The sequence below is a fragment of the Odontomachus brunneus genome, unplaced genomic scaffold, assembly GCF_010583005.1.
Source record: "Odontomachus brunneus isolate Ranch 3 - 2012 unplaced genomic scaffold, Obru_v1 Obru_scaffold_122, whole genome shotgun sequence".
In the NCBI taxonomy this organism is placed as follows: Eukaryota; Metazoa; Arthropoda; class Insecta; order Hymenoptera; family Formicidae; genus Odontomachus; species Odontomachus brunneus.
In genome coordinates, this window is record NW_022639572.1 from 46543 (window position 1) to 57628 (window position 11086).

The following is an 11086-nucleotide window of genomic DNA, read 5'->3' on the forward strand; positions in this document are numbered from 1 at the left end:
GGGGGGGGGGGGGGCTGAGGAGGCTGCAGCTTCCTCCGAAATTATTTTTTTGGGTTATGCTAAGTGTGAGAAAAATTTTTTCGAATAATCTTTTTTTGTTCGTCAAAAATAAAAAGTGCAGTCCTTCCGAAACTTTTTTCTGGCTACGCCACTGGTGGAATACGTACTCTCTAAGTTCCTTGAAGTAGAATCTCACTCAAAATGAGTGATAAGTGGCACTATTTTCACTCGAGGCGATGATGAAAATACTGCCACTCGAAATCGTAACTGATTGTTTTCACTCGACTTGATTATATTTTATGCACATTTGGTTATTTGTCTAATTTCAATCAATTATGTAAATCTTGCAAGCCTGGCTCCAATTGACTTTAACTTTAATTGTGTATTTAAGAGTCATATTAAATTATTGTTTTGATTGGGGTGGATTCTGACTCTATTTGAGCGAATTTTCAGTCGATTAGGGTGAATATGTTCCTGTGATGATAGAATTCATTTATTCAGAGAATATTCCTTTCAATAATTCAGAATAGAAAACCAACTCTATATGAGTGAAAAATCATTCGAATTCGATAATAATAATAATAATTCTAGCGACTCGTCACTCTACTTTTCGAATGAGATTTCACCCCAATAGATTTAGAGAGTAAGGTGCGTTTCAAGGTGCTTCTAGCGTAAAACTGAAAATATTTTTGGCCGCGTGTGGAGAGCGTAAACTGGCGGTTACATCGTGCAAAATGGTAACTCGCGATACGATGGTTTTTAATATAAATTTTGAGGAATGTGTGGTCGCGCGTGGAAGATATAAAATAGTCGCCGGCGCGTACACATCCACGCTCTTTCGCCGTCATAAACATTACTCGCGCATCACGCCCAGACAAATATTTCTTCCGCTCCGAACGCGCGGTGTGATGCCGCATTTTTGTTCGATCAAAAAAGTATAAATTCAATTCACCGCGCCGGCGGCGATATCGCTGGAGCACGCGATTTTATCGTTCATTAAACGCCGACATGCCGTAAAGATGATCGGAGCAATAAATTTCGCGACAGCGTGGGGACACCCGAGGCGAAATTTCGATTCTACGTTAATCCTGTAAATTTCTCATCAAATATGAATGACCAAAGAAACATCTCGAGATACGGCAACGTGCTAATGTGAAAACAAAACTCGACGAAACGAGCGTCGATGACACTTTATTTACCAGAGTTTTCCGATAGATTAAAACAGGAACGTTTATTCGTACATTTTATGTATTTATTAACGAGATATATTGCGTGTGGCGTCAATGATTTTATTTTCTTATTAATGCTCGATATACGATCGGAGAAGAACTCGAATAATCATCGATTCGCGATACACTCGCGCCACGAGTAAATCCGCAATGAAATCCCGCGTCCTACGCGAGATGGAGAAATCACATCCACCACGAAGAACTTCTTAATAAGGTCATTAGTCAGGGAACGCTCGTACCTGTAATTACGCGTGTGTCCATTATCTACTTTCCGCTTCTTGCTGCGGGCGTTACGGCGACTCGCCCGCTTCCGCGGGGCTCAGAATCTGGGAGCTCGCAGATGAAGAGCCGGCATTAGGGGTTTACGAGGCGAATACTCCGAGGGTGGTTCGGCGAGACGCGCTCGCTCGTTCGCTCGCGGTGCTGGCGAGTGGATTGGGTAAAGGTTGCGATGAGGTAGCGGGGGCGGCTGGCGAGAGGGAAGAGGGGGAAGGGGTACGGGGAAGAGCGCAGGAAGGAGGGGGTGGTTATAAGAGGTGAGAATTATTCATAAACGTAGGCTGACTTTTAGCGAGGGAGAAGGGAGGGTAGTAGTGGGGCGGAAGAAGCGGCGTAGATTTCTCCCGGAGAAGCTGAAATCTACCGAATATTAAGGCAGGTAAGAGGGCGGCAGGGAGGGAGAGTAAGGTCCTCCAGGCCGCATAATAAACACATAACGGTAATCCTTAAAACAATAATTAGCCGCTCGAGCCAACCAAGAGGCGACGATCTTCCCGCGCCGAGCGGAATGGCGCCGCTTTCGCAATTCGTTGTCGAATTAATACCGGGACTCGCGACGGTGTAGTGCGATTCGCCCACCACACCACCGTGGCACCGCATTATGCGGTAGGAATTGTACTTACTTCCTATAGCGATTATCCGCGACCGAATATAGCCGCTGCTTCGCTCGCGGCGGGTGTGGGTAAACTGTTATTGCGGCTGAACCATTGTTACTCACTGTTATGTACCGTTACTCACCGCCTAACGGTACGTTCATCATGTTGCGTGATTTTTCGGAGAAATAATCTCTGAGGTACAATCAGTGCATTCTTCCGTGCAATGCAGTGTACTTATAATTGTTGGCTCAATTATAAATATAGCGCTGTAATCATCTCGCTCAAAGAATCAGTTAATAGCACAGAATGTTCTCTATTATTGATGCAGTTTGCAAATACAGTGTTTTTGCACGCAAATCGCACGGAAATTGTCCATTTCGCCGCCATAAATGCAGAGTTTAAAAGAGAGTTAGACTTAGCGTAGCGTATAACAAATTTGTGCATTATAGGTTTTGAAGTCAAATTTTACTTTCACCGGTGCAAATCAGCGAAATGTGGGGTAAAGCACTAGAGTGGGGATGTTTTCACTGAAAATTAGCGAATATTCATTGATTATCGCGACGAAATACTCCTTTTGTCGATTCATTCAGAAACATTTTACTGTTTCGCTTCAAGAAGTAGGGTAATCTTCCCCGTCTTCGAATATTTATGCTGACAGCATTTAATGTTTGTCGCGAAATGTTCGTTTTATTTGTATTGTCGAATCATACCAATTGCGTAAAGAAAAATTTAGGAGAATAGTAAATTAGCAAATTTGAATTTTTACGCTATACCAGATGATCGTCTGACAATCTTGAAGATTTGTGACACACTATTCCGCGAAAATAAGCCCGTGCCAGACTCCGTGATCTTCGGGGGGTCGTTTAAAACAGCCGAGAAGGGAGTGAAAGAACCTACCGCGAAGGTGAGCGAGACGTGCGGGTCCGTCGAGGGACGGTGCGGGGTGGCGCGGAGCGAGACCGAAGGGGTGCCACGAAGTGGTAATAGTTTTAATCCGGTGTCTTGAAGTCAGGATTTGGCGGCGCGGCAGTTAGTGGTTGCCGGTAAGTCTGAGCGAACCCACTTCGCGCTCTGATATCATAATCCGAATAATCACTATTATTGCCGCCATTTGCTTAATCCGAAGCCCATCCTCCCTGCCCGAGCAGGCCGCGGGACCCGTTATTCGGTTTCAGGACGCGCGACGGGGACGTCGAGGACTACCTATCGGAAGTTCCCCGCTGCATTTTTAATCGCTCTCATTATTCCTCCCGACGCGACGTTCCGGAAGGCGCGCGAACGCCAAGTCAGCCTGTAACTCGGCGATAGGGTGGACGGAGCTCCGTCACATCAACTGTCCGACATCGGTCGGCCCCTGAACTTCCTCAGCAGCGACTTACAGCCGACCGTTGCGATCGTGACTTTCCATAATTGCGTTGGTCAACATTGCGTTTGTACTTGTGAAGTCACACATGTGTCTTGCAAGGATCTCTCACTAGAGATGGGACCGCGTGACTGCCACATCAAGAAGTCTCTCGATTCGATCGACTTCCGATCTCTCTCTCCGCGCGCGACACATTTGGCCAAGTTAAAAGTGCGAGATGATAACGCGCTCAAAGTCTCACAGCCTCCTCGGCGAGGCCGCGCGTCTACCGGAAGTTCCGTCGGCAATAACGCATAAACTTCATTTAGCCTTATTTAAGCCGGTTGGCGGAGAGGCGGGAGAGACATTAAATCCCCGAGATTCGTTCTAATGGCTGCGACTCACTTAGAAACTGTTCCCGCGCGATCTTTCGCGCGGTATGCGCGTATAATGCGCTACGTGCGTTCTTAATAAATTCGCTCGAACCCGGAGACCGGGTTGAAATCGCCTAAGTGAAACGACGAAAAAACTTTAGCGCGCAAACTGCCGCTCTTAATTTGGCCAGTTTGTTTAGCGGCGGTCGGTCTCGTACCTCTCTCTTTTCTGCTCTTCTCTTTCCCTCGCTCTCATCCTCTGCTCCCTTCTCTCTCTCTCTCTCTCTCTCTCTCTCTCTCTCTTTCTTCCCCTTTCGCTCTCGAAGAGCGAGCGGTTCGTTCGCTTCCGGAAAAAGTTCGGAATTACGAATTAGCAGGAAGTCAGGGAAGGTACTTGCATTTATTCTGAATTCAGCTTATTATGAAATTATAATGCGGAGGACGACTTAAAACGAGCGGTTACCCCTTTCGCGTTTATACCGCTGGTGGATTAAGAGTCATCGTATTTTGCTATTAATTACCGTTTAATTCAGGTGCCGAGTTCCTCGTGGCGCCGCGTGATATCCATCTTCATCGTCGAGACACGAATATTTCGTGAACTTCACATCGCGATGTTTGTTCGAAGGAGCTTTTAAGGGTACTAAAATATGACCGTGTACCGATGTCGATTTGTTTATATAGTTCTTTTATCTTTCAACTCTCTCTTGAATCCTGGAAATAGAGATGGGCGATACAGTAGAAAGTATCGATATTTCGTATCGAAACGTATCGTAATAAAAGTATTGATATATAAAAAATATCAGGAATGTGTCGATATTAGTGATATCGATATTATCGATATCATCTAACCTTTTTCAACATACCGCAATATAATTATAAATAATATTAATTTTACTTATGCATAAGTTGATATATTGGTGTTTAACATATGATTACATACAATGTTACATATCTATAGTGTAACGTTATTATATTGTAACTTATATTGTAACATGTTGAGGAAGTTTTTAATTTGTAAAAATACGTTACTATTACCTTTCTTATTAAACAAAGTTCAACCAATGAAAAGTCAGTAGAAAGATCAGTGACCACACATTTATTTCCTTTTTCTAGATCTGTTATAAAAGATCAAAGACATTTTGTGCATTTCTATCCAATAGAATATGTCGATCTACTTTACGGACTGTATCAATGCTCAGTGCTCATTATTGGTTCCAGGGATTATTCAGTCGGTACCCCAACATTACCAACTTTAAGGAAAATATAAGGAAAATATAGGGTTTAGGCGAGACATCTGTTAGAGGACTTGTTTAGTTGTATACGAATTGTATCATAAATTCGATATTCCTATCCAAATATCGATATATGTTAATATCAAAAGATAGAATATCGATAATAAAGCCTACAAATATCTGAAATATCGATACTACATCGCCCATCCCTACCTGGAAATAGCGTAATAGTCTGTCAAGCCTTCAACAAACTGCAATAGACAACGCAATCACCTCAACATTAATTAATTTCAAGCTCTTAATTTTATCGATAGAGGAATTTAGTGGGATGGAATTGCGGCAGGTTGTTCGGTGCAGGTGGGCGATGAACACGAGCGCCGCGTGCGAAAGTGACGTTCCGATCGACGACGATCGACTGCGCCACGGCGCTCGGCGACGCGTGGACGAGCGTAATCTCCAACGGCGCTCGTAATTGCGCGACGTTCTAATCGCCCGAAAGATTACGGCCGGGGGTCGGGACGCAAGCCGGGGGTGGCGATGGCACACCACCGGGTAATGTTACGCGAGACAGTAGTCTCGGGTGGCATGTGTCGTTGATGAGGCGGTTAGTATTCAGCGGTGCTTCCTGACCCCCCGGAACTTTTGAAAACTAACCGAGTAAAGCCACCTTAATTCCATAAGAGGGAGGCCGAAGGGGTTTCCCGGGCGTCACCGTAACACCCTCTTAATTACAGGATATTAGGACGCCTACAGGAGACGTGGTGGCGGTGGCGGCGTCGGCGGCGGCACGGGAAAGGCAGATAGCGCGATTTATTATCCGCCACTAACTTTATCTCCGTTTTTACGAGTCGCATTTCGCCGGTACGCGCTTCTTTTCGAAGATGTTCGTAGGTACCGACCAATGAAATCACCACCGATGTTATTTCATTGGAGATTCTCGCGAGTTTGGGATAATCGTTAATATAAATATCACCTCTTTTTTATATTCTATATGTGTATTTTTAAAAAGACGCAAGTCACACATTAATATGTGATATTTCAAATGTATCAATATTTGAATTTACACACATTGTCTTTTTTATGAATTTAAAAATATTGATATGTTTGAAATATTTTATACGTGAGTCTCTTATCGACTCTTCGCATTTACATATGACAAGCGTGATTTTTGACAGAAGCAATCTGAACAGAGATAAATGTGTACTCACGTGCAGAGGATCGTATCTTTGCCGTTTTCGAAGACGGTATCCTTGCCCCATCGTTTCGGTAGCTCCACGAGGGAGATACCCAAGTGGCCCCATAACGCCAACTGTGTTACTGTTTCGTTTATCAGGACATTGGTGATATCGAAGATCGGCGGATCTGTCGGTTGTAACGACTGTAAACAAGAGAAGCGGAGAAACACGTTATCAATAATCAGTTATTTTACCATTTGTTAATATAAATATTAATACTGCTTATTTCGCTCATGTTAAGATCATTCGTTTATATTAAGAACATTATGTATTTTGCCACTGGAGTCGCGATTGCTGTTTCTGAATGGGCATGTGTTCGCGAATTCACGGGATAAGGATCTCCAAGCACAAAACGAGATCTCGTCAGAGAGCCGGGATCTTTTCATTAAATAAAATTCTAAAAAGGCAGACGAGGCGAGAAAGAAAAGTGGCACGTCGTCACTTCCGAAAGCGTTCTCGCGCGCGAGGTATAAATTCATTATTACACGAGCCAGTAAGCACGCCGCAGGATTCCTCGCTCGATCGCGCAGTTTCCTCTTTGGAGTTTCTCTCTCTCTCTCTTTCTCTCTTTCACTCTCTCTTTTTTCATCCCCGTCTATCTACGAACCCGCGAGATATCTTCCCATCCCACTGGCTCTTCCGCCCTCAGAGACGCGCATCGTCTATCGATTAAAAAACTTTATAATACGATCCCGCTTCTCGTTTGTTTTCCAGTTTGATTTTTATCATGCCGCTCCGGGAAAAAGGCAGGTGCGCAACGTCGTTCCCTTCCTCCTTCGCGACCTCCCGATTCGACGTTCCCCTCCGCTAGCGTTCCACCTCCTTGCCCCGATATTTAATTTCGAACTAAGTTCGCCAACGTGAACATCATTACGAGGCGGCATCCCCGAAGGAGGGGTATCGGCGTGTATCAAGGGGCAATTACTTTTTTTTTCCTACCCAGAGGCTGCTTCTTTCCCAGGTTTCCTCGACGGGGGAGACTTGTTCGTCCCGATATATCGAGTGTCGTGTCTCTCGTTCGACTTGTGCCCCCGCGAGAACGCGCAGACGGCACTGAAAAATGAAATAGATTCGCCCAAAGTATGTCGTGGGTTTTTCAAGGGAAAACGAACACTGGTTTTAATGAGATGTAACAAGGCGAATATTTCGCGATGCGTACCAAAAAATACTTTCCAACTGAACTCCAACTTACTGTGATCGAGACGAAGCTTTGTCCCAACCGTATTCCTCGACAATTGTACTCTGTCTCATACATCGAGACTAAAATAACGTTAATCAATATGATATGTTTGTCAATTGAAATGCAAAGAATATAACGTTGATTTGGACGCGTTTGGATCAAAAATCGAATACAGCCACCGCGGCAATGCGTAACATATTCGTGCGGTGGTTCATCGAGGATGTTCCGATGGTGGAAAGAGCGAGGGTTGGTTGAAAGCCAGGGCGATAAAGGGTGTCGGACGATGGTACGCGCGGAAGCGGCTGCACCGGAGTATGAGTAGGAAAATGGTAGGGTATAAAAGGGGTGGAGGAGGGGGAGGAGAAGTAGGAGGAGGAGGAGAGCGAGAGAGACAGAGAGGAGAGAATGAGTGAGGGAGAGAGAGAGAGAGAGAGAGAAAGCGGGATTCCCGGATACCGATGCCGACACACCGGCGCGCGAGGCTGTAATGCGTTATTAATGAACACCAAGAATTTCATTAAAGATTGTTTGTATATCAAACTGTCCACTAAATTATGCCCTATAACCCCCGTGGCGCCTTCACACGCCTGGAAACTATTGGCTGCCGCAGTGGCGTTGCCTTTTCCGACCCCGGCGTGCCGTCGATGATTCGTCAGACTGACAAAGACCGCAATCAAGCCGCGACGAAGAGCAAACGAGCCTATTTCTCGAGGATATCGCGCTCGCCGTAATTTTTTCTCGGGTCTAGTACAGCAATTCGCCGACCCGATCGGCCGACGGTGGTCGCGATATTCGTCGCCCGTCGAGCGACGAAGTCAGTTATTTCGCGACCTTTGGGACATACATTATTAGGAGGGACGATATAGGTAGCTAGGACGTGGCGCGTGCGACGAGGAGCAAGAAGGACGTGTGTGGCGGACGAGAGAGAGAAAGAGGACGAGGGTGAGCGAGCAGCGGATGAATAGGGAGGAGAAAGCGAGAGGGAGAGAGGATGAGGAAGAGGGCTGGGCACGGATGGTAGGTGGTTGGAGAGATACAGTTAATCGTTGGGAAGCTATTAACTACGGACTGGAATGCCCCATAGCGCCTCATTTCGTTCAATGCAAATTTACACCCGACGCCAACCACCTAGCGCTCTTCGACCTCTTTCGACGCGGAAGCTCGAACTGGGAAACAATGTTTCGTCGGAGATCATTCTTTCTCGGTAACGTCGATCTCAAACGCGACGTACGTTTCCCTCGCGAGCGGATAAAAAAAAATCGGATACGGATGTAAAAAGGGAGGCATAATCCCCGAGGGATGAAAATACTGAAGATACTGCTTCATGTACAAAGAAAGGATCTGTTAGTCCCTAATTAAACGTTTAACTTTAATTTTAACGTGATTTATGCGAAGAAATATTATCGCTGTAAAAGTAAAATGAATTAATGTAATTAATTAAGCTGCTTTCTCTTAAGAACTCAGGACAGATTTTTTGCGAAAAGCTCAAGACATTTTATACACGAGCCAGTATTCATGCTTGATGACAATATTGCAAGATACGCGAATAGAAATCAAAGATAAAGATATCCGCGATTTAGATCTTTGGGAGTTTAATGGGGTCTATAGGCGACGAAGAAGGTTCCACTCCTTCAACTTGTCCAATTTGGTTGTCTCTCGCAGACGATCAGCGTCATAATCGGGTGACCCGGTTCGCAGCACCATGAAACTTGGACCCTTCTGCTTCCATCGGCGTTTGCACCCACGGCCTCTCTCGATCGTGCCGCACCGTGGTGTTGCCTTATTAGTTTAGAACTTAGGTTTACCGTAAAGTCGCGCGTGTCACTTATGATCAAAGTCTGTCTGCCAGGTGACGGGTCGGAATTCCGCTTCTCGTTGAACTGAACGATTTTAAGATCAACCAGGCGTCTCATGGATCTATGGCGACGACGTTGACATAGATCGTCGTTTCGCCGTTCAGAGTCTCCCCTAAGCGCTCAGACATGGATTTCCCGAGGAAACAATTTATCACTTGAATCCCCCAATTGTTCTCATCGATATTTCTCGTTGTTCGGAAAAGGCGCGATCTTTGGCGATGTATCAACCACCACCACCACCATCACCATCTCCCTCTCATGTCGTTGCGGCGTTTATTCATTGTTTGCTCGGTAAACATCGGCCCGAGACAAATCCCGGACGCGGAGTTGTCACGGCCGGCCGAAATATCGCGCCGGGCGCGCAACTTAACGCGCGGAATTGCGCCGCGTAGCGGCGAAGCGGCCCTGACAAATTGCGATGTAACGGCTGCTCAAGATACACATAGTTAACAGCGAGATGCGGCGCGAGTTGACTAACGACGTCGGGCGTTCTCGCGTTATATAATTTCAAAACACACGCAGGCACGCGGCCGAAATGTCACCGGATAGAAAGGGGGAGGTGAACAGCGCGACACGCGAACATTGCGAGCCGTGACAGCGCCTTAATATGAACAAATGCCGGACTATATCTCAGCACGGGTTTGCTTTGCATTATTCGGCTAACGTCCTCGTTTGCCATCCTTACGCAGATGCCTTACATTACGACGACCGCTCTTCAACACGAAATGGTCGTACGTCTCTTTTCGGGTCCGCGGCGACGCATCGTATTACCGAATGTGAATTGATACAAATACCGGCCAAGTGCGCCGTTCATATCAACGGTATACGGTTATGGTAATGCAGACGTTTTATGCACATACCGGAAAAATCTAATGATACGTTTGCGGCTACGCTGGCGATCATGATAACAGGAGGATGCATTTTTATCAATTTGTAGGACCAACTGGTATATGTGTGAGTCTGAGTTTGCACTTGTAGAGTAAAACATCTAATTATTAACATCCCTCTTAGTTATTAACAACTTACAAGTACTCCGATTTCTTTCTAATTTGACACAAATATAAAAGTACAAAAAATATTTAGGTCATATTTTTTAATTTTAGCCCACTTTGAGTTTCACGGGCAGTTTACAACTTTTTAATGTTCTCACTCCTATCCTCAACAAGTAAAAAATTCACAAGAAATAAAATTGAATATAAGATAGAGTTAAATAGTTTTAATAAAATCGGCATAGTTGAGATACGAACTATTCTAAATATCTTTAGCCGAGATTCCAACCGAAATATTTTAAATCCGTGTTAAATTAGTAAAAGATGGTTCAAATCTCGGTCAAACCGAAATCCGGCAATTTTAATTAAAATTTTAACAACATCGGCATAGCTGAGATACGAACCATTCTAAATTTCTCTACTCGAGATTCCAACTGAAATATTTCAAATCTATTCTAAACTATTCAAAAAAGATTTGAATCTCGGCCAAATCAAGAAATTATTTGTACAAATAATTTTTTTCAACTTTTTACATGTTTTGTTTAAATATTTTATTATTTACACAAATAATTTTATACATTTGACTTCATATTCATAATCAGCAAACCAAAAACGCCTATATCTTGTATTCCATTTTATTTTTTATGCATTTTTGTTGCACTTGTTGATAATAGAAGTGAGAACATTAAAAAGCTATAAACTGCTTATGAAACTCAAAGTTGATCAAAATGAAAAAATATGACCTAAATATTTTTTATACTTTTACATTTGTGC

General features: G+C 44.4%; 1 protein-coding gene across 1 annotated transcript in view; it reads right to left on the reverse strand.

Annotated features, from left to right (window-relative positions):
* The window catches only part of LOC116849638 (nuclear pore complex protein Nup88), a 79389-nt gene that overhangs the window by 13828 nt on the left and 54475 nt on the right, over window positions 1–11086 (reverse strand). The window contains exon 2 of the mRNA XM_032826981.1: window positions 6261–6430. Coding sequence (XP_032682872.1) covers window positions 6261–6430 — 170 coding nt within the window. The remainder of the gene's footprint in view (window positions 1–6260; window positions 6431–11086) is intronic.